The sequence below is a fragment of the Squalius cephalus genome, assembly GCF_949319135.1.
Source record: "Squalius cephalus genome assembly, chromosome: 3".
Classification (NCBI taxonomy): Eukaryota; Metazoa; Chordata; class Actinopteri; order Cypriniformes; family Leuciscidae; genus Squalius; species Squalius cephalus.
The window spans coordinates 59,422,338-59,446,936 of NC_137124.1; the positions used below are offsets into that span (position 1 = coordinate 59,422,338).

The 24,599-nt window shown below is 39.1% G+C and overlaps 1 protein-coding gene across 1 annotated transcript; it reads right to left on the reverse strand.

Annotated features, from left to right (window-relative positions):
* Positions 1 to 329: 329 nt before the first annotated feature.
* LOC307154849 (polyunsaturated fatty acid 5-lipoxygenase-like) lies at positions 330 to 20,107 on the reverse strand. Its single transcript, XM_079865003.1, has 14 exons — positions 19,892 to 20,107; positions 15,028 to 15,226; positions 13,415 to 13,493; positions 10,630 to 10,731; positions 10,393 to 10,496; positions 10,120 to 10,292; positions 9,786 to 9,920; positions 8,558 to 8,764; positions 8,207 to 8,293; positions 7,602 to 7,771; positions 7,403 to 7,515; positions 4,194 to 4,294; positions 3,927 to 4,097; positions 330 to 2,546 (listed from the first exon to the last, which is right to left on the reverse strand). The coding sequence occupies exons 1-14, from the start codon at positions 20,036 to 20,038 to the stop codon at positions 2,367 to 2,369; spliced, it is 1,968 nt and encodes a 655-aa protein (XP_079721129.1). The 5' UTR covers positions 20,039 to 20,107; the 3' UTR covers positions 330 to 2,366.
* Positions 20,108 to 24,599: the final 4,492 nt, after the last annotated feature.

Sequence of the window (24,599 nt, forward strand, 5' to 3'; positions counted from 1 at the left end):
CATTGAGCGCTCCGAGCGAGCTGTGCTGTGGTAAACATGGAACTTTTCCTTGACATGAAACGGTAAATAATCAAACCAGTGGAAGCCTGCAGTGCTGTGCATGGAACTGCTGTATCTAACCTACCTTATTCATGCAATATCTATTCAGTTAGTACAGTAGCGTACACTTTAGTAATGTTTCTGTTTAACGTTAAATAAAATGACCTGTCCCTGACCCCTCAGGCAGCGCGCCCACTCACAAAGCAGACAGCCGCGCCTCTGCTACCGCGGGCGTTTTCCACATTCGAATACTCATTTTCTCCAGTATGCAATCAATACACAAGTTACTTTAGTGGTAAAACATTTTTATTTTATTCAAGTTACAAAAAGAAATACACCAAAGTTCAATTATTGTATTTGTTCACAGAAAAGTTATAGCTGAACAGACACAAATTAATGAATGAATATATGGCCTAGCATAATTCACTGCTAGAGCTACAGTAAACACAGTAACATTTATAAAATGGCAAAGAATGGGGAAAAATTGCTTTTGATGAAAAAAGAAAACAGTTGCGCAATCAGCGCAAAATCAATATAGATGTAAGATCTCAATATAACTGTAAGGTCAAAAATAAGCCAAATGATTATTTAATAGACTATAGACTAAACAATAGATCATCTGAGTAATAAAGAATTTGAATTAATGAATCAAAAGATGAGTAAATGAACACCACAGTATGGATATATGAAGATGCAAGTTTATATGAAAAAAGAAAATAATAAAAAAGAAAAACAATAATAAATGGATTATAACACAAGTTTAGCTCTTTAAAGCATATAGTCAAATAAACTGTTCTGCTTTCCTGGCGTGAACCAGACAATCACCCCTCAGATAACATACATGCGTGCACAGATCGCATTTCAAAGTAATATCCCTTATTTCCCATTAACAGTCAAATACAAAAAGAGTTAATACAACAATTTCTATAAATCGCCTCAAAAGGCAGAATGCTCTGTGTTTTACAATACTTAATATTTTAAGTAGAGCTGTTCTTCTCCTTTTCTGTGTCAAGCACACATTGGCCATTAAAGTGTAAATTGCAGGTTAATTTTTTCACGAAGATAATGCAATGTGTTTATTAAACAAAGATAAAAACCGCCCACCATTGTTTTTTATACCAAAATGCTGAATATAATATGAAAAGTTGGCACTTTTAACAGTGGTTTTAACCGCTCCCGCTCCCTTCCACTAGATGGGGTGTGACGTCATAAGAGGAACTCACCGGCATAGTCAATAGTACGCTAGCAAAATGGTAAACCGTTGTTTGTGCGGGATGTACAAATTCGTCAAAAACAGGGCACAGGGTCCACAATTTCCCCAAGGACAAAAGGTTGATTCGTGCCTGGGTGAGGTTTGTGGCTACCAAGCGGGCGGATTTTACTGCTGCCTCTGTGACCAAGTCAGCCGTCATATGCAGCGAGCACTTCACTAACGATGACTATGACCCTGGAGACATGCGTCGGCTTAACATGGGGTTTAAATGCCGGGTTAAACTCAATTCGGATGCCATTCCCTCTTCAATGTTGTATTTCTTTGAAAGCTATAGATGCCTTACATAACTACAGAAAAGTTGGTTGTATGTTTTATATGATAAAAAAATTATGGATAAAATAACTCAATTGTAAACATACTCGTGTGTGCTGACTTCAAGGGGACCGTGATCCTGCCTGAAATGAGAATAAGCTATTCGCAAAACAAACGGGTTTAGGCACGTCAGATCAGCCGGTCGCGGGTCGAGCTGTTCCACTAAACTCCAAAACGCGTTCTCCACTGCTGATTCAACTGGGTGGCATAGCCCACACAAACACAGTGATGGGGACATCGATCTCTCTTTTTCTTTTCTGACAATAAACATCGCTAATTAAATCGTGAGAAATTGATAAAGCGTGGATTGAGGAAGGGTATTACATGACGTTTGAGGCGTCGATGAGACGCGATTGGTGCCTGTGCAGTGTGTGCATCTCTGATTTGGACTGACACCATGTAAGTAAATAATGTCTTCAGTCGTTGTCCCTCCTTGCTATTCTACATGACGGCTGTGGTCCCTAAAGAATTTGATGGTTTCCCACATCCTCAGTCGTTCTCCAAATAGCCATAATACAGTAAGAATCTAGCAGAGTATGGGTTGCGAGTTCCTCGTCATCACCCAGTTAACGTAAAAAACACGCTACCTTTGAAGAAACCCCAATAAATGTTATTTTAACGCATTTTAAGACAGAAATAACTACATATATACATATAGAGCACTTTAATTTACACATTAATTGGTTGTGGTGGTTAACCTGCAACTTACACTTTAACACTAAAGGACTGGCAAAATATTTTCTCAAATTGCAACACTGTTGGGGATTTTGTCTGGGGACAAATAACAATAATCAAATGGTAATCCCTCATTCCGGCTCTTGATGATGTTGGTCACCTCATCTAGTTTCTTTTGGAAAGTCTTTATGGCCTCCTTCACTGGTTGCTCTGTGAAGCACATTTCTGGATACGTGCCTAAGAAAATCTGGGGGGGAAAGTAAGTTCTTCAGAAAGCAGAACAACATCTTTCTTTCTTTTTACAAGGTAAACTGACCCTTCTCTAAGCTCCGCCCCCTTGGTTACTGTCAATCACTCAGACAAGCTTATAAAACAAACAAAGAATTGGGGATTTTCATTAACAGCACGATTTTCATAGAAATGTAGAAACCTGAATGAAATTATTCTTGGAATGAAGTCTGACATTCCAAAGCATTTTTATTTGCCTTGTTTCTTTAAAGAACTTGTAAACTAATGCGGTAACATGATTAAGAACTGCAGATCAGCAGAGATCAGAATTAGTGCAAATGCTTTTTACATTCAGCTGAACAGAGAAAAGCCGATTACAGCACTGTAAAAAAATATATGATCAATAAGTCATATTTTTCCATTACTCAAAATAATTTAACCAATTTCAGCTTAATTGTATAAGTTGTACAAGATTCAACTAAAACTAAGTCAAGATTTAAAATAATGAGTTGATATGACTTGTACAGACAATTTTATTTTTGACTTTACTAAGTTTTTAAGTTGAAGGTGGAAATTTGTGTCAGAGAGCTGATAACATTAGTGTGAGTGAACAGAACTTTACCACTACATAATCACAATACTGGGAACTGTTTTCTTACTATCCCATCTGTAACCTTAATCAAAACATAAATTAATTATGTCACTATTATATGTTCTCCAGAAAAAAAGATAAATGATCGCTTTTACATCATATAGTTTAAAACTGTACAAACACAAAGGGACTCCATTGAGTAACATTAGAGAAGAGCAAAAGTTTGCCTGTTAGGATTGTAAGAAATGTATAGAGAATACATTGCATAAAATATAATTAGTAACATATTCTGTTAGTTTACTCAAGGAGAGTAACGTAATTTTAATATTTTGGATTACTTATTCAACACTGTTTTGAATTTTAAAAGTGTGAATGTAGCAGCAGCAATATATAGTGTACTAGTAGAAGTTTCATTCTCAGTTTTTGTGCTAAGCTCCTAATATAGTATTTTAAATACGAACACCATTAAAAAAAATAGTTACATTTTATGTTGCTCCCCAAACATGATGATGTTTTTAATGTGGGACTTAGCAAAGGGTCAGTTAAATGAATTGCTCTACCTGACTGAAAATATTGTGTTGACAGTGTCGCAGAACACATACACTTTAGCAAACAAACAATCTACAACAATAAGAATAATTCAAATGTATTTGAGCCTACATAAAAAATTTTTTTTCAACTAATACCTTGATGCTCTGTACCCTCATCTAGTAACATGTTCTTTCTTTTTCACATTGATTTAGACTAGACTGCTGCAATGTTCTCTACAATTTCAAGTGGAAAGTATATTCGAAAAAGACATCAAACCTCCTTCTCCTGGAACTGACTGAGGACCCAAAATGTTCCTAGAACCTTGTAGAAACGTAAATGGTCAGGCAGACTCTCCATGATATACTTCATATCCACTTGGCCCTTCTGTTCGGGAGGCGGCTTGCGCATGGTGGAAGGACCGTTGGGGATCCAGCTATACCAGTCAAACTGAAACATAAAAGTTTACTTACAGAATTTAGCTTATAGATATTATCCAGAATTTTGCCAAGCAATTTTTGATGCTCTTGTTGTGCGTAATCTCACCTGTCCAAAGTTGACAGCAGCATGTTGTGCTGAAGCGTTGAATATCACAACGGTCAGATACTTGACTAACCCCTTTCGAGTTTTCAGAGACTGTGGAAACTCTGAGAACAGTGTCAGTATGCATTTAACTTGTGCACACATTTAAGGGTGACTTGAAACACACAAAGATGCATTAAGAATATACAAGAATATCATGCATGCTTGTAATCATGTAATTTGGCCCTGTTTACACAGGTATTAAGATGTGTTTTGGTAGATTGGATCACAAGTAGGTGAGGGAGCCACATTCCCGTTTACACCTGGTATTTTACTCTCTTTTGTTCACTTTCAACCACTTCTACCCGCAATAATTTGTAGGAATTGCGCAGTGGCAGGTGACCTGTTTGTGTTGAAAACGAATGCCTTTGCATTGCGTACATCAACCATCAGGGTGGTCTACGCTTTCTTTCGCATGTCGACATTCGTCCGCCATCTCCTCCTCTGGAATCAGAAGCATCTGAAGTCGCTTAGCGCCATTCACATCCCGGACGAGCTCAATTGTGTAGCCCTTGAGCTCTTAGGACAGCCCACGCTCTCGGGAGAATGAAGACTTTACCCCCAGGTGGTCCAGCTGATTTAGAGACGCTTCAGAGTTGGACAAGTAGACCTGTTTGCCTCTGCGGACAATTCCCACTGCCAGTTGTTTTACTCCCTGACTGAGAGGACCCTCTGAATGGATACTGTGGCACACAACTGGCCTCATGGCCTACGTAATTTCCCCCAGTGAGCCTACTCGCACTGACACTGTGCAAGGTCAGGGAGGACGAGAGCAGGTCTTGTTGGTTGCACCATACTGGCCCAACCAGACCTGGATCCCAGAACTCATGCTCCTCTCGACAGCCCCTCCCTGGCGGATTCTTCTGAAGAAAAACCCGCTATCTTAGAGACGGGGCACTTAATGGCACCACGTCCAGACCTCTGGAACCTCCACGTGTTGTCTCTGGATGGGACGCAGAGAATATAATTGATCTATTCTCACTGGCGATCTACCCATCTATGTTTACTCTGTGCCCCTGTGCTAGATCAGGGTTAGGTCAGCCCCAGTGCTAGATCACAGTTAGGTCAGCCCCAGTGCTAGATCAGGGTTAGGTCAGCCCCAGTGCTAGATCACGGTTAGGTTAGGGTTAGGTCAGCCCCAGTGCTAGATCAGGGTTAGGTCAGCCCCAGTGCTAGATCACAGTTAGGTCAGCCCCAGTGCTAGATCAGGGTTAGGTCAGCCCCTGTGCTAGATCAGGGTTAGGTCAGCCCCTGTGCTAGATCAGGGTTAGGTCAGCCCCAGTGCTAGATCACAGTTAGGTCAGCCCCAGTGCTATATCAGGGTTAGGTCAGCCCCTGTGCTAGATCAGGGCTAGGTCAGCCCCAGTGCTAGATCAGGGTTAGGTCAGCCCCAGTGCTAGATCAGGGTTAGGTCAGCCCCTGTGCTAGATCACAGTTAGGTCAGCCCCAGTGCTAGATCACAGTTAGGTCAGCCCCAGTGCTAGATCAGGGTTAGGTCAGCCCCAGTGCTAGATCAGGGCTAGGTCAGCCCCTGTGCTAGATCAGGGTTAGGTCAGCCCCTGTGCTAGATCAGGGCTAGGTCAGCCCCTGTGCTAGATCACAGTTAGGTCAGCCCCAGTGCTAGATCAGGGTTAGGTCAGCCCCAGTGCTAGATCAGGGCTAGGTCAGCCCCTGTGCTAGATCAGGGTTAGGTCAGCCCCTGTGCTAGATCAGGGTTAGGTCAGCCCCTGTGCTAGATCAGGGTTAGGTCAGCCCCTGTGCTAGATCACAGTTAGGTCAGCCCCAGTGCTAGATCACAGTTAGGTCAGCCCCAGTGCTAGATCAGGGCTAGGTCAGCCCCTGTGCTAGATCAGGGTTAGGTCAGCCCCTGTGCTAGATCAGGGTTAGGTCAGCCCCTGTGCTAGATCAGGGTTAGGTCAGCCCCTGTGCTAGATCAGGGCTAGGTCAGCCCCTGTGCTAGATCACAGTTAGGTCAGCCCCTGTGCTAGATCACAGTTAGGTCAGCCCCAGTGCTAGATCACAGTTAGGTCAGCCCCAGTGCTAGATCACAGTTAGGTCAGCCCCAGTGCTAGATCAGGGCTAGGTCAGCCCCTGTGCTAGATCAGGGTTAGGTCAGCCCCTGTGCTAGATCAGGGTTAGGTCAGCCCCTGTGCTAGATCACAGTTAGGTCAGCCCCAGTGCTAGATCACAGTTAGGTCAGCCCCAGTGCTAGATCAGGGCTAGGTCAGCCCCTGTGCTAGATCAGGGTTAGGTCAGCCCCTGTGCTAGATCAGGGTTAGGTCAGCCCCAGTGCTAGATCAGGGTTAGGTCAGCCCCAGTGCTAGATCAGGGTTAGGTCAGCCCCAGTGCTAGATCAGGGTTAGGTCAGCCCCAGTGCTAGATCAGGGTTAGGTCAGCCCCTGTGCTAGATCAGGGTTAGGTCAGCCCCAGTGCTAGATCAGGGTTAGGTCAGCCCCAGTGCTAGATCACAGTTAGGTCAGCCCCAGTGCTAGATCAGGGTTAGGTCAGCCCCAGTGCTAGATCAGGGTTAGGTCAGCCCCAGTGCTAGACGAGGTGCGCATGTGTTGCGATTCCCCTACGGGTGATCCAACAAGTGTATTTTTCCACGGTACGGCTTCCCTATCAGTGAGCCTGTGTCTTTCCCTCTACAGATCTGCTCTGCCGTCTCTGCACAGTGTTAACTCCACCCTAGCTAGGCTGGATCTACCAAAGAGTCCATATGTGTAACTCCACATCACCTCCCTGCAGTCAGTATGTGGGCTCCGTAGCATCCCTTTCTGTTTAGAAGAGGCATGCTTTCCCAGTGTTATCCAAATAGTCTCACTGTATGGGTTAGAAGGAGCAGCAGTGATCGACTCTCTCTGTGTAAAGCTCTGTCTTTTCCTTTACCCCAACAGGTGCGGGGGAATTAGAAGGCTTATGAAGGGCTCTGAAAGGGACAGCAATTGTGGCATTTTGGTAGGGATCCCGATTCATTAGTTCAGTTCTGACATAGAAATTCGGTCTAATGCGTTGTCGACTAACTCAAAGTGGTTGAAAGTGAACAAGCTTTAGACCGTTTACACCTGTATTTAGCGTTGTCAACTTACGTTCCGATCGACCTAAACCTCTTAATACCAGGTGTAAACAGGGCATTAGGGTTAGGGTTAAAATTTAATTAAACCTGTACTCACTGTTAGAATTATTCATGCCATGGGAAACATCCTTAACAAAGTCTTGAATCTCCCCATCTCTTTGAACGGTCTCATCGCTGACATAGTAGATCTTGACCACAGCAGAAACAAAACTACAGGAAGATCAACAAGATGACAAATTAATAAAAATAACTCTTTTGCACTACTAGTACAGGATCTGAACTGTTGCTACATCTACCTGTGTATTGCCTCCCAGATCTTCTTGCCATCATCTCTATAATAGTAATTGGGCACATCTTTCATTCCTCGAGCTTCTATGGTCTCAGGGAAGCACAGGGACTCGTACGTTAAAGTGTCCATGGCATTTTGAATCACTTTAGTTATCCCATCTCCATTGAGGCTACTAATCTTTGGATACCAAGAATTCAGTTAATCTTTTGCCTCAATATGTTCAGCACTTATTTAGCCTACTCAAGTGACCATCTAGGGAATTATGGGTGAAGTTTTATTCTGGTCGGGTTTTTTTGCATTTGGGAAATTTAGGAACTACTTAGGTCTGTCGGTTTAAGCAAACACCAGTTAACTAAATACAACGTAGCCTATGAAATAGAAGTAAGAGCATTCAGCAAAAAGACAGAATATCACAAGACAAAAAGTCAGGTAATGGCTCAGGCCTGTCATGATGAAGATTTGTTTACACTGTGTGTGTCTTTAGACCTATATCATGGACAGAATGTATGGCTTGGCAGCAGATACAAATTAATCTAATTTTAACAGAAATTGCTTTGGATCCTAGCAAGATGCTGTTTATGTGTTTATATATTAAATTAGGTGTAAAGCTACCTGGCTGAAAACCCCGCCTTCACTGATGAGTTTTTCACGGGCCTCTGCATTGATTGCAATTGTGAAACGAACATGAGGTTTCAGTAACTGTAAAAAGCAAAAGATGCATTTAAACATGTGCATTATATCATAAAAAATTATTTAAAAAGCATAACCTGAAAGAGGAACTGTGCTTTCAGTGTCCTGCCCTGGAGGTTTTTGGTTCACATTAAACCATCGTTAAAAAAAGAAAGAAAAGGCAAGGACATCAGAACCAGCAACCCTTCATCAATAAACTGACAAATGTGAAACCACAATCTTCAGTTTAGCCCTGAATCTAAATATCATGACTGTGTATTGAAAGACAGGTACCTTGTATACGGGATGGACTGCAGAGAGCTGTCTGTGCATGGCCATTTCAAAAACCTCTGATATCAGATGTGTCTTGAGAAGGTGCGTGACCAACTGGTGTACAAGGAAGTCGGCAGATTTCACCCACATCTTGGCAAGCATCCAATCATGTTCATTATCACTTGGGAGAAAGATTGGGCTCTTTTTTTCCCCTGGATTTTGACTGAGCTGATTCAGATATAATAGAGCCAAGCAAGGATATTTTTACTTCGTGAGTAGATTCACAGCAAAAGCACTTTTATTTTTAATTTATGTTTTCATTTGATACTGATTCTATATGTGTCACGATATGGTTGTGGAAAAGGAGAGTGAGGACTCAATTGCAGAGGTTGAACATTTAATAAAGATAGAAAATAAATCCAGGTACAAATGAAAACAAAGCAGGCAAACAAGATAAACAGGTCTTTAGCAGGAACACGAGGAAACATAGACCAGCACTGGACTACAAACACAGGGAGACTAAATAGGGGAGCAAACAAAGGAGGTTAACGAGTAAGGCAGGTGGGACAAATAAATCAATAATCAGATAACAAGATGGGAGGAACTAGACAATAGACAGGAGAGCATAGATATATATATAAACACTAGATACCTCGTACGCGCTGTTGGCCAATGGAGGTCGACGTCCGCACACGGCGGCCATCTTGCGACAGGGTGCTCGGTCACTCGTTTAATGGTGCATGTACTTTAAAATAACCATAACTTGCTCAATTTTCTACCGATTTTCAAACGGTTTGGTTTGTTATAAACGTCAGAGATGTAGTTACGACACTGCATACATAAACTGCATACATATGAAAAATTATAACATGCATGTTCAAGCATTCGGAATTATAGCCATGTTAATAACGTTTGTAAGAAACCAAACCGTTTGTAAATCCGTCGAGATTTCATCGAGATATGAGGATTTGTGTACGTGCTGATCATTCACCTTAATGCACAGAGCACTGCCGTAAGATGGCCGAACGGTGATGCCGGAAGTGACTGCGCCATAAGACATCTAGCGTTTATATATGATATCTATGCAGGAGAGCACATGGCACAAGGAAACACATGACAAGCCATGTGCTCACAACAAACAGGACTAGAACACAAGAACATGACAAACCGAGAAAGTCAGAGCTCTGTCACCAAACTAAGAATTAAACCAGACAGACATGACAGAACCCTGACAATATGCGACAGATACCTGAATGGCAATTGGCACAATTTGGTCAGATCTGTTCTTGTATAGCAGGCAGACGGGTGCAGTCAGATAAAGCTGATCGCTGGATGTTGGCACTCCCTCCAGTATTTCATAATCCACTATGTAGATGTTTCCTGCCTGTAAACGTGTTTATAGGTGCAAAGTTTAGAACTAATTGTTCGTGGGTTCAAATAACATTGATTTGAGTCATTTATGTAAATTAAATTATGTGAAGTGTTATTATTAATTATGTGAATTATGTGAAATTATATGATACAAGTCTTGGATTTGATTATTGACCAACTGTTCAAGTGATTTATGTCTTAATGTTTCTGACCTTTAATTCCTCTTGTAGAGTGACACCTCTCTCCAGAAAGCCCTCCACCATCTCATGTGTGACTGGAAACTTGTCTGGAATATCCATGCACTTCCCGATCATGACAGGATTGCAGCCATTCAAAAACTGATAGCCGAACATGTAATCCTTGCTCCAGTCTTGCATCACTTTCTCTGTCCAGATTTCAAAGGGGAAAATAGTCAACTGTCAAAGGTTTTACTGGCATGAAAAAAACAAACAAACATTCTTGACAAAGGAAGAAATTATCCATACCTACAGTGTTAATATTAAACTCTTTCAATATCTTTTCAAAAATTTCCAAGTCTCTCCAGGATGGAATGAATTCTTTAAGTCTTTTAACAATTGAATACACCTTCCTGAAACAGAGTTTATACTGTATAATTGTAGACATGAACACTATTTGCATGAATTTAATTCTGGAAAACTGAGGAAAAATTCACTATCAAATCAACAAGGACTGTGGCCACGACACATTCCCCCAAAACTTACGCTTTCCCGATATTCAAATCAAAGTCTTTATTTTTTTTAACTTCTGGAGGAAGTGTTTCGCCATCTATGCTCTTAGGGAAGCCTTGGCGCCACTCAGTCCACCTTCAAGAAGAAAAATGACAACATTAACTTGAACAGTTACACTGTCATGTACACTGTTATGTTAAGTTAGTTTCACTTTCATGGACTTTTATTGTCAGTTTCCTGTTTCCTTTGTTTCTATGGACACTGATTATATCATCACACCTGTTATTCTTTTAGTTTGTTCATTTTTATATATATATATATATGCTCTCTGTTTTCAGTTATTCATTGTCCGATATTGTTTGTGCACAGCACACTGTTTGTTTTTGTTACATTATAAATGTATTATAATGTATACATTATAATGTATACATTTATACATGTATTTGTATTTAATAAACCTTGGTTTTTTTTTGTTTTTTGTTTTTTTAAATTGGCATTTCTTTATCATTTTTGTCTGGACTAAAATGAAAGACAGCAAGAATTATATTTAGAGGTGAAATGTTTTCATTTTTTTCTTACAGCCCAATTTAATGTGTATTAACCAATGGTCTGTGTTTGGGGCTTGGGAACTAATGAGCCGTTTAGCAGGGGGTAGAGTATCCGAACAATGGCAAATTCCTTTTGGCATTAACCAAATTATGGGCCAAAATGCAAAGGCTTGCCAAACGTCACAGAGAACACAATAAAACTATACTCATTTACATTTAAGGTGTAAGATTTTGAGGGAAATGTTGGTATTTGCTGGAGTTCCTTCCTCCAAACTTGCCAGGAGGGGCCTTCTTAACAGGCAAGCTCAAGTCATTTCTGCACAACTCTTATTGTTGAGCTCCAATTAATTTACTGGTAATCTGTATCTTAACATTTATTAGAAGATTCATTGTACATTATCGACTGGATGTCCTGCACAGCCTGCTGCTATTCAATCCATGTTTGCGTAGTTGCATAGTGTTAACCCTCTGCTGCTCTTCGCTTATTTTTTGTTAAAAAGAAATAACAAATTAAATCATGAAATAAGAATTAAATCATGGACATGATTCTGAAAGATTAAATGGTCCTGAAAAAAAAAAAATAGTCACACATGCACCTCTCATGGTCAAAAATGAGCAAATTGGAAATGAATGGGAAATGAAATTCATCTAGTGGAAATGTTTGGTACTGTGCCCAAAGTAAGGAAGCTATCAATCAGATATCAACCTCAAACTTTTTTAGATGTCTTTGACTTTCTCACAGTCTTAGAGTAAAACATGTTTTTGAAAATATATATTTTATATAAAATTATTTTTGTGCAATTTGTTTCATAACTTTCAAAACTTTTTTTTTTTCATTTCAGCAATCATCTGCCAAGTATCTTCTTTAAAAGAACAAACTGTGTCCAAAGTTTTCAAGAACTTTCACAATTTAAGTTGAAAATGATGGGTGAGGTCGCAACATCTAGGTACTGGAGTGCCTCAGGGCTCAGTGCTAGGACCACTTCTATTCTCCATCTACATGTCATTACTAGGATCTGCCATTCAGAAGCATGGTTTATCCTATCACTGCTACACTTATGACACTCAACTCAACCTCTCATTCCAGCCAGATGTTCTAACGGTTGCTGCTCGCATCTCAGCCTGACTGACAGACATTTGTTTCTGGAAGAAGGACCACAACCTTCAACTCAACCTTGCGAAGACAGAACTGCTTGTGGTCTCAGCCAACCAAACACTTCATCACAACTTCTCCTTTCAGCCAGGTTCATCAACCATAACTTCTTTCAGGACAGCCAGGAACATTGGAGTTGTGATTGATGATAAGTAAAACTTCACAGATCACATTGCTAAACGGCCTGGACCTGCAGATTTGCCTTATACGACATTAGGAGGATCAGGCCCTTCCTATCGGAGCTACACAACTCCTCGTCCAAGCGGTTGTTCTTTCCAGACTGGGCTATTGTAATGCACTCTTGGTAGGCCTTCCAGCACACACTGTCAAACCTCTGTAACTGTTCCAGAATGCTCCAGCAAGAGTGATCTTTATCAAGCCAAAGAGAGCGCACGTCACACCTCTCTGCCGAGTATTTACCCATTTTCAAGAAACTACTGAAGACGCATTTTTTTCTTCATAACTTGACCCATTAATACTAACACGCCACGCGAGGAGCACCAGAGGATTAAGCGCTTATTAGACTTTATGGCCTATTTTGATTCCATTTTGCTTTTTATGTTTTGTTGTATTGTGCAGTACTGGGCCACTGTAAATAACCCAAATAATTAAAATAGTAAAAGTAAGAATGTATCCAATGAAAAATGTACTCAAGTAGCAAGTTACTAGAATCTGATAAAAAATTATGCAGTGGAGATTATTGTAATAAAATCTTTTAATGTAGTGTGGATGAATATAATGTCCAGCCTTGGGTTTTGCTTTGAACCTTTTTATGAGTAATTTAGAATGTTAATAACAAAAATGGCAAATAAAAAAAATATTTAAAAAAAAATATATATATTAAAATATATATTTAAAATAGTGAAAATGGTTATAATGTGAAATTATAACCATTGCTATAATATAATATACCCTATAATATACACCCCCCCCCCCCCCAACCAACACACACACTTTTTCATTCGTTGCTACGGGCCTGTGTATATAACAATATAATGTATATGTGCAATATATTTACAATATTAGTGTGTCAAGCACATTGAACTGTACCGGGAGTAGTAAAGAAAAAAACTGCAACAAATGAATATTGTTCAAGAATGTAATTGTTTCTTCAAACCTAAATCTGTCCCGTCTAGATTTCAGTTCCTTTTGTCTTTTCTCTTTAAGAAATCCAGGGTCATCCTGAGGCAATCCAGCTAAATGAACACACAAAGATATACATAGCACACATTTTACACATAGAAAGGAGAGTATTTAAGACATAATTCAAATCAAAACTGAACAAATTGAATTTAAAAAATAATAATAATAACAATAGTAATAATAATAATAACTAATGTGAGTGGGTGATTGCAGTGGCAAAACTCGCCACTCGGTTGCTAGGGTGTTGTACATGATTGTATACGAGCCAACAACCATGTCTGTACGATGTTGTGGAGCTGAAATATGGCTTCTATATGTTGCGATATGGGTGTTTACATAGTTACCATGGTGATATTTACAGACTGTTTCCCAACCGAAACAAACGAGCCAACCCCCATCTCTATACGATATTCTGATGCAGAGATATAGGTATTGCTAAACGGTTACTAGGGTACTCTGTTTGGTTGCTAGGGAGTGGCTTGGGACCTGCGAATGATGAAATTGCAAAGACTGCTTGTCAGTATGAATGATATAAACCAACTCCCATGCCTCTGTGACATTCAGAATGGAAGATATCCTTCTTTGGATTTTGGTTGCTAAGATGCTTGACAATGGTTGCTAGGGCGGGACTAGGACGTGTTGAGGTGATTCATGATTGGCTGTTTGCTGCCCCGAGTCAAACGAGACCACCCTCATGTTTCTATGACACTTCTATATAAAGATATCCCTTTGATCTCTTTCAGTGGAAGTCTATGGAACTTGTTGCTATGGGTGCTCTAAATGGTTGCTAGGGCGTGGCTTGATAGCTTCACAATGATCCTGAGAGACTGATTGGTTGTCTGAGTAAAATGAGCCTGCCCCCTTGTCTCTATGACACTGTGATCCAGAGCTATGTTCAATACAAAATCCCTATGCAATTTACCATAGTAGGAGAAATGCATGCATTTCATGGGCCGTCCTGCACCATAGTAAGTCAATGGGGAAACTTTGGGCCGCTCCTGTCCCCCAAGGGTGCAACTTTTACCCCATTGTGAGGTATGTTCTTACAGAGCCTGTCAGCCTCTTCAAATGTGGCAAATCACACGTTTCTGCGAAATCCTCGCTCTGACTCGTAAAAGTTTGTTGCAATGTTAAGTCTATGGGATTTTTTGGCCACTTTTTCGCCCCTGGGGCGAACATCGTACCCCCGATCGCTTAAAAAAGTCATAGTACACCATTCCCGAATAATCCGCACGATATGACGCCTCATTCGTGGGTCTGTGACAAATGGTGCGTGACGAGTTACGCGTCAAACTTTTGTGTGGAATAATAATTTAAAAAAAAAAGAATAATAAGAATGCAAGAGAACACTAGTGTTGCTTTGCCTATGGCAAGCAGCAGTAATAAGTATGATCAATAACAATACTGTTGCTTTGCCTTTGGCAAATAATAAAAAAATTAATAAATAATAACAAGTATGACGGATAACTAACAATAGTGAGTGCCTTGCCGTTGGCAAGCACCCACTAATAATAATAATAATAATAATTATAATAATAATGCCTTAATTTAAAACTGGATAATGAACAAAAGCGATAATGCACGTACCAGTGCCTTCTCGGATAAACACTGGCTTTTCGTCTTCTATCCAGCACTGACAGGGGAACTCGAAGCATTTTTCAGAGGGAGTTTGCACCTTGATATGCTCACAAAACCACTTAATATTGACAAAGTGTTTCTCCTTTTCAAGTTTCACCAGAACAATGTCTCCAAAGTCCTCCTCCACATGGATGTTGAGGGAGATCTCCTTTAATGACAACTTTTATTAGACACATAATATGGGAAAACAAACAAACAAGAAACATCTCTCCATAGGCTTTGGTGAAGAGGGATTAATCCTAATTTAATTCCCTGATTATGTGCACTATCAGGATGCCCAGGTTTGATAATTTTATCTCACCAGATGCAGTGTTTTTATTTCTCTAAATTTGTGTATCCTAATTTGATCAGAAAATGGTTAATAAGAAAACAAAATGAAATACAGGGGAAGACAGGCCAAAGCACGATGGGCACATGTATGTACACATATGTAATTATTTCATTACATATTGTTAATGACACACTTCCTGCTGCCAGCTGGTGGCACCATGACCATGACTCAAAATAGCCACATCCATATGATCCAAACATACAACACCAATTTGATCTAAATCAGACGATGCATATAGAAGATATACGATTACAGGTTTCCGGTTTCCCATTTTTGTCATACATTTATTCCTTCAACATGGCAATACTGTTCCATACATCAAAAAACCTTTGGCAATTTAACATCTTCAATGTCTTGGAAAAATGGTGAGAATTTCAGGAATCGCCTTGGAGGAGTATTTTAAAGTTCAGTGCCTGCAATTATCCCAAATTCCACATTAATTAAAACAAAAAACAAGAAAAAGGCTGATTTCCTGGGTGGGGCTAATAACTGTAAATTTGAAAGTTGCCCGGCCTGATGAGAACAATATTTGTACAGAGTTACGTGACTTTTTAGTCAAAAGTTGGCACTATATATCTCTCCCCCCCCCCTCCCCCATCCGTGCCTAAAAACCAACAACTCTGATGCGTGTGCCAAATTTCATGAGTTTCAAAGTTCATACTAAGAACCTCAAAAACACATGAATATACAAAGAAAAGGGCATCACCATGGTGACACATTTTAAGATAAGAAAAATCTTTTCACAATTTTACATCAGCAATGTCTTGACATTATTCTGACCAAGTTTGAAGCGATTTTGGAAGGTTTAAGTGGACTATTTTAAGTCTTTTGTAAGTGACACACTTCCTGTTGCCAGTTGGTGGTGCCCTAATAATAATCCTAAGGAAAACAATAGGGCCCAAGCACTTGAATACAGCTGCAAGCATTGATTAATGGCACAAGCACAGCAGAGGCAAAAAGAGAAGTATGGCAGGGAGCATCAGACCAATTGCAAATATGAGTAAAGACATTCGGAGACAATTTTAGGCCAAATAGTTGAAAAATCATAAACACAATTTGTAATGTGACGTAATTGCTTATCACTTTTGACCAGTGGGTGGCGCTGTGACCACATTGATTTGGTGACTATGACGCACATTAAGTTTGGTGTCATTATGCCAAAGTGTTGTAGAGATACAGCATCAGATTCAGTTCAGATTCAGAGCAATTCATTCTTCGATGTTTTAGATGATAACGGCATGTCCCAAGGAATCTATCAAGACCAGTCTCACAATAGGCAAAAGTAATCAAAAGCTATTAGCCCTTTTTGAAATGTTATAAACTATTTTTTAAATATATCTCGTGAGCACTAGGTCACACTCTTCCGGATCTGTGCAGGTACCCTCAAGTCACGATGGCTATGACACAAACTAATTTTGGTCTGAACATGCTAAAACATAGATAGAACCTCACATCCATTTTGCTCATCAAATTAGCTCATGCTTTATTCCAGAACAGTTTGAGAAATCAACTTAAATTCTAAGTTTTTTGTTTTTATTGTTGGCATGGTCTGAAAATGATCTGATTCAGTTTTGGTGAAAATCACTTTGGTGAAGATGATATATTATATTATATATTATATAATTATATATATAATTAATAAAATAGCCATGTTTGCAGCTGTGTCACCCTGACATTTGAGAATATACAGTTTGCTGGACAAAAGTTTTTGCAAGTAAACAGCTTTAAAACTACTGATATTAAAAAAAATGAAGCCATAGTATTTAGCTTTTAATTTTTTATTATAAAGACACAATTTTAAATAGTTTTAGTCTGTTAATTTGTGTGGACAGTTGCACCACCTGACAGTTTGAGGGTTTAGGATACGGTACGGCGATAAATCCTATCCAAAATTTGCATCCGGACTCCTTAACTATTACCTGTGAAGAGTTTCAAAAATTTTTCAAAGGGAAGGTTGAGAACCTCCGTGCTCATATACCACAGGTAGGGACTGATGCTCCCTCTCCGTCACCATGGACTTCCCCCAGGGAGTGGAGCGATTTTTATCCTATGACTCGATCTGCTCTAGCAGATATTATTGCACACTTAAAACCTTCCTCTTCAAAAGACGACATCATGCCACCTCGGCTCTTTAGATCGTGGATACCGTGAATTAGGGCTGGGCGATATGGACCAAAAGTCATATCCCGATATATTTAGGCTGAATATCGATATACGATATATATCCCGATACAGTGAGGCGATACACAGCGCGCGCCGCCGCATTTGCGCGTGTAATTGAAGAGTGTGCGGTAACGTTACGAGTACAGGATAACGGCTGACAGGACAAGAAAGTCCGTTTTTCTGAGGTGAAAGACTTTATTTCAGCGTACACTTATGTCACTGCCTGGTAGGTCCTATTGTGCTGGGTTTTCTGAAGTAGTCATGATTTGCCTCTCACATGCACTAAACACGCACGCAAAGTGGAAAAGGAGGGGCTGGGGCGCGGAGAGCAAGGATCACAGCGCAAATTTGAACTATATAGATATTGATATATGCGATATGGTATAATTCCATATCGCATTTCAAAAATATATCGATATATTTTTTATATCGATATATCGCCCAGCCCTACCGTGAATCTTAATATCTTGAACTTAATCAACAAATGCCTTAGCCAGGGCATCTGTCCAACTGATTTTAAACATGCTGTTGTGTCTCCTTTGTTAAAACGGCCAAACCTCCCTATGGACGACCCAAATAATTTTAGGCCGATTTCAAATCTGCCATTTTTAGCAAAGGTGCTAGAAAGAGTTGTTTTTAAGCAACTTCAAGACCACCTGTGGTCGAACTCCATAACTGAGGTGTTTCAATTTGGTTTTAAGTCAAGGCATAGCACTGAGACAGCACTGGTGAAGGTGCTTAATGATCTTTTCTTGACTTTGGACAAAGGGGAAAACTCTGTATTGATGATTCTTGATCTCAGTGCTGCGTTTGATATGGTGGACCACAATATTTTGCTGCAGCGTTTGGAATCTTGGGTTGGCCTAAAGGGGAATGTCCTTAAGTGGTTTAATTCGTATCTTGCTGATAGATCTGTTTCTGTGTGTGTAAAAGATTGCATGTCCCGGAGGTCCCTGTTATTGTGTGGGGTTCCCCAGGGTTCGATTTTAGCTCCTATCTTATTCTCTCTATATATGCTACCTCTTGGTTCTATTTTTCGGAAACACAATATGTCTTTTCACTGCTACGCGGATGACGTACAGATTTATTTTTCGGTAAAACAGTCAAATAGTAATACTTTTGGTAACCTATTAGCTTGTATTCAGGAGGTGAAAGACTGGTTGGCAGCAAATTTTTTAAAACTAAATGAAGAGAAAACTGAGGTGATAGTTTTCGGCCCCAATTCCCACTTAGTGTCCGAGCGACTAAAAGATACCCCCCTGGCAGTTGCAATCTCTGAAAAGGTTAAAAGCCTTGATTTTATCTTGGACTCTGAGCTAAAAATGGATAAACAAATAAATTCTGTGGTTAAATCTAGTTTTTTTCACTTAAAGCTCTTAGCAAAAACCAAACCATTTTTATCTCCAACAGATTTTGAGAGAGCTATTTCTGCGGTCGTTTTCTCTAGAATGGATTATTGTAATTCACTGTATGCTGGGATTGATAAACAAGCTCTGGCACGCTTGCAAAACATACAAAATGCTGCAGCCAGATTGATTAAGTCAGCGAAGAGAACGGATCATGTTACACCTTTATTGAGATCCTTAAGTTGGCTGCCAGTCGAGTATAGAGTGCATTACAAGATCATTGTTCTGGTTTTCGAAGCACTACATAATTTGGCACCACCATACCTTTCTGAGTTGTTGTCTGTATACACTCCGTCCAGGTCATTGAGATCGGAAAATTTAAATCTCCTTGTGACTGTAAGAACAAATTTTAACCGTAAAGGTGACAGAGCGTTTTCTCGAGTCGGTCCTATACTGGGGAATAACCTCCCGCACTCTGTCAGATCAGCAAAGTCGTTGGCTGTGTTTAAGTCGCTGTTAAAAACCCACTTATTAGATGTAGCATGGGGGTCAGTCTGAAGTGGCTTGGCCCATTGTGTGAAAGTGATACAGTATGTAGCTGTCTCCTGTCTTATGTTTATATTCCATTGCTTGTTTGTATGTAACTTTTAATTAAGTGTTTTATCCTACTGTTTGTGAAGCACCTTGGGCAACGTCTGTTGTATTATGTGTGCTATATAAATAATAAAAAAGAAAGAAAGAAAGAAAGAAAGATAACAAAACAAAAAATATGTATTATTTAAATTTACTAAAATTAATTACAACTAAACATGTTTTATAGAATAAAGTGATATATGTTTGTCATGAATTTATCAAATAATTTAAAAGGAAATATATATATATAATAATAATAATAATATAATAATATATATATAATATCATAATAGAAATAAAGAAATTACTTAAAATAAAGAATAATCTTTTACGTTCTTACCCTTTTAAGATCAGCAAAATAGGATTTGTTGACCAGGACTCTTTCACTGCTCTGATCCTTTGAGTTTATCAGCGTCAGGTAAATGCTGTTCGTTTCCTCAGCAATCACCTCTAGACCAGTAGATACAGTCACCTTGTAGGTCAACATTTTGCCTGAATGAAAGATGTACAAACTCTGGATCCTCCGTTTATTCTTAAGCACCTTTATATTAAGTTCACTTCCGGCGCTACTCTCCACCTCCTGTGACATTATAATGTGGGTTTGGTCTATCAATCAAAAATGTCATGTGCATACCTGCATATGTGCTCAAGTTTCTGAACTAGAAGAGACAGGAATAAATGTAGAGATATTCCTGTGGTACAGAATGTCTGTGGTTCTCTGATAAGCTTTTTCCAATTATAAGTGATATTTAAAATTTGCCTCCTAAATAATATCATTAATATAATAATATCATTAATTTACACTAATATATGTAATATAAAAGTGAAGATTAATATAAGAGTGTATATAAATATAATTGAATTAGTATATAATACATTCAAAATGCCCTGCCCAATGTAAATGACAAAGAATGACCTTTTCAATTTTTAATTTATTGATAAATAAGATGGGACTTATTAAAAGTAAAGTCATTAGCACTCTTTATATAGCTAAATATATATATATATATATATATATATATATAGCTAAATTAATCAGAAGCTCAGCAAGTATTAAATATTACCACAGAGTGAAACATTAATGATAAGCCAATGATTTTTTGGTTAGTGTTAATTATATGTATTTATTTGATTTTTCATGCAGATACATAAATATAAATAGGCTTATATTTGTAATTAATGATTCAAACTGCAATTAATACTTTGTTCTTTAATTAATAAATCTATTAGCTCAGTTTGATTAAGTAAAAAAAAAAAGTTGCTTTTCTGTCTTGAGTACAAGAGCAAGAAGTTGAGGTTAATATTATTTCATGGCAGAGTCGACGCATGGTTTACAACACCCTTTAGCCTTGACTTATTCACGACACAACACAGCCTCGAGTAGGCCTACCTTATTGCTTACATCTATTTATTTAGTTATTCGTATTTATTTATTGCATTTTCATAATTGTTGCAAGTATGAATGACACACAGATAAGTTTGTATGAAACATTTATTGTGTAATGGAAAGGCATAAACTGTCTCTACTGTTATTTTTTATGTATCCTTTCCTATGAAGATTGAACATGTAGAGGCTTGTAGATGAGGACACACCTTACACGCTAAATATTTTCTAACCTTTCATTTAGGTTTCACAAGAATCTCTAAATAATGTGCACGTGTTTTTCTTCTTAAGAACTACACTCTTAAAAAAAAGAGGTTCTAGAAAATGTTCTTCAGCTGGTGCCATAGAATAACTTTTTTGCGCCATAAAGCACTTTTTTCAGAATTTATCAAAGCTCAATACAGCTCGAGTATAACCTGTACACTCAAAGAAATTGAGCCTTTTTTTAAGATTTAAAACTTACACATTTTAACTGAATAATTGAACAATACTTAATCAATTATTCAATTACAATGTGTAGCAGCCTAATCCATCCATCCATCCATCTTCTTCTGCTTATCCAGGGCCGGGTCGCGGGGGCAGCAGTCTAAGCAGGGATGCCCAGACCTCCCTCTCCCTAGACACTTCCTCCAGCTCTTCCGGGGGGACACTGAGGCGTTCCCAGGCCAGCCGGGAGATATAGTCCCTCCAGCGTGTCCTAGGTCTTCCCCGGGGCCTCCGCCTGGTGGGACATGCCCGGAACACCTTCCTGGGAAGGCGACCAGGAGGCATCCGGAAAAGATGCCCGAGCTCCTCAGCTGGCCCCTCTCGATGTGGAGGAGCAGCGGCTCTACTCTGAGCTCCTCCCGAGTGATCGAGCTTCTCACCCTATCTCTAAGGGATCGCCCGGCCACCCTGCGGAGAAAGCTCATTTCGGCCGCCTGTATCCGGGATCTTGTCCTTTCGGTCATGACCCACAGCTCATGACCATAGGTGAGAGTAGGAACGTAGATTGACCGGTAAATCGAGAGCTTTGCCTTGGGGCACAGCTCCTTCTTCACCACGACAGACCGGTACATCAACTGCATTACTGCAGAAGCTGCACCGATCCGTCTGTCAATCTTCCGTTCCATCCTTCCCTCACTCGTGAACAAGACCCCAAGATACTTAAACTCCTCCACTTGAGGCAGGAACTCTCCACCAACCTGAAGTGGACAAGCCACCCTTTTCCAACTGAGAACCATAGCCTCGGATTTGGAGGCGCTTATTCTCATCCCAGCCGCTTCACACTCGGCTGCAAACCGTCCCAGTGCACGCCGGAGGTCTTGGTCTGATGGGGCCAGCATGACAACATCATCCGCAAAGAGCAGAGATGAGATCATGTGGTCCCCAAACCTGACACCCTCCGGCCCCTGGCAGCGCCTAGAAATTCTGTCCATAAAAATGTAATAATATATATATAATATCATAATAGAAATAAAGAAATTACTTAAAATAAAAAATAATCTTTTACGTTCTTACCCTTTTAAGATCAGCAAAATAGGATTTGTTGACCAGGATTCTGTCACTGCTCTGATCCTTTGAGTCTATCAGCGTCAGGTAAATGCTGTTCGTTTCCTCAGCAATCACCTCTAGACCAGTAGATACAGTCACCTTGTAGGTCAACATTTTGCCTGAATGAAAGATGTACAAACTCTGGATCCTCAGTTTATTCTTAAGCACCTTTATATGAAGTCCACTTCCGGCGCTACTCTCCACCTCCTGTGACATTATAATGTGGGTTTGGTCTATCAATCAAAAATGTCATGTGCATACCTGCATATGTGCTCAAGTTTCTGAACTAGAAGAGACAGGAATAAATGTAGAGATATTCCTGTGGTACAGAATGTCTGTGGTTCTCTGATAAGCTTTTTCCAATTATAAGTGATATTTAAAATTTGCCTCCTAAATAAAATCATTAATATAATAATATCATTAATTTACACTAATATATGTAATATAAAAGTGAAGATTAATATAAGAGTGTATATAAATATAACTGAATTAGTATATAATACATTCAAAATGCCCTGCCCAATGTAAATGACAAAGAATGACCTTTTCAATTTTTAATTTATTGATAAATAAGATGGGACTTATTAAAAGTAAAGTCATTAGCACTCTTTATATAGCTAAATATATATATATATAGCTAAATTAATCAGAAGCTCAGCAAGTATTAAATATTACCACCGAGTGAAACATTAATGATAAGCCAATGATTTTTTGGTTAGTGTTAATTATATGTATTTATTGATTTTTCATGCAGATACATAAATATAAATAGGCTTATATTTGTAATTAATGATTCAAACTGCAATTAATACTTTGTTCTTTAATTAATAAATCTATTAGCTCAGTTTGATTAAGTAAAAAAAAAAGTTGCTTTTCTGTCTTGAGCACAAGAGCAAGAAGTTGAGGTTAATATTATTTCATCGACGCATGGTTTACAACACCCTTTAGCCTTGACTTATTCACGACACAACACAGCCTCGAGTAGGCCTACCTTATTGCTTACATCTATTTATTTAGTTATTCGTATTTATTTATTGCATTTTCATAATTGTTGCAAGTATGAATGACACACGGATAAGTTTGTATGAAACATTTATTGTGTAATGGAAAGGCATGAACTGTCTCAACTGTTATTTTTTATGTATCCTTTCCTATGAAGATTGAACATGTAGAGGCTTGTAGATGAGGACACACCTTACATGCTAAATATTTTCTAACCTTTCATTTAGGTTTCACAAGAATCTCTAAAGAATGTGCACATGTTTTTCTTCTTAAGAACTACACTCTTAAAAAAAAGAGGTTCTAGAAAATGTTCTTCAGCTGGTGCCATAGAATAACTTTTTTGCGCCATAAAGCACTTTTTTCAGAATTTATCAAAGCTCAATACAGCTCGAGTATAACCTGTACACTCAAAGAAATTAAGCCTTTTTTTAAGATTTAAAACTTACACATTTTAATTGAATAATTGAACAATACTTAATCAATTATTCAATTACAATGTGTAGCAGCCTAATCCATGCATCCATCCATCTTCTTCCGCTTATCCAGGGCCGGGTCGCGGGGGCAGCAGTCTAAGCAGGGATGCCCAGACCTCCCTCTCCCTAGACACTTCCTCCAGCTCTTCCGGGGGGACACTGAGGCGTTCCAGCGTGTCCTAGGTCTTCCCCGAGGCCTCCTCCTGGTGGGACATGCCCGGAACACCTTTATTTTTTTTATTTATTTACCTTTATTTTACCAGGAAATAATCCCATTGAGATTCAGAATCTCTTTTTCAAGGGAGTCCTGGCCAAGACGGCAGAATAATAATTCCATTTTAAAAATACATATACAAACATTTAACAGAAAAATACATTTTGGCAATTTAAACATCATCTCAACATATTCACCAGCAGCACTTAGTAACATCACATGTGCATTTAGTACTCAAATAGTTCTTTATCCTCATTTTAAATTGTGTCATTGTCAGTAAATAGTCAAATTTTAGCTTATTCTTCAATTTATACCAGGAAAAAGGTGCAAAAACTTTAAAAGCACTTTCACCTAAGACAGTTCGCGTTCGTGGGATATCATACATGATTTAACCATATGATCTAAGATTACACTTCCTGGTAGTGACTTTTGGAGTCAGAAG

Coding starts and splice junctions, on each gene's coding strand:
- LOC307154849 (XM_079865003.1), bottom strand. CDS start 20,038: ATGTTGACCTACAAGGTGACTGTATCTACTGGTCTAGAGGTGATTGCT. Junction 13,494..15,027: donor GTTTATCCGAGAAGGCACTG/GTACGTGCATTA, acceptor GTGTTCATTTAG/CTGGATTGCCTCAGGATGAC. Junction 10,497..10,629: donor GATTTGAATATCGGGAAAGC/GTAAGTTTTGGG, acceptor ACTCTGTTTCAG/GAAGGTGTATTCAATTGTTA.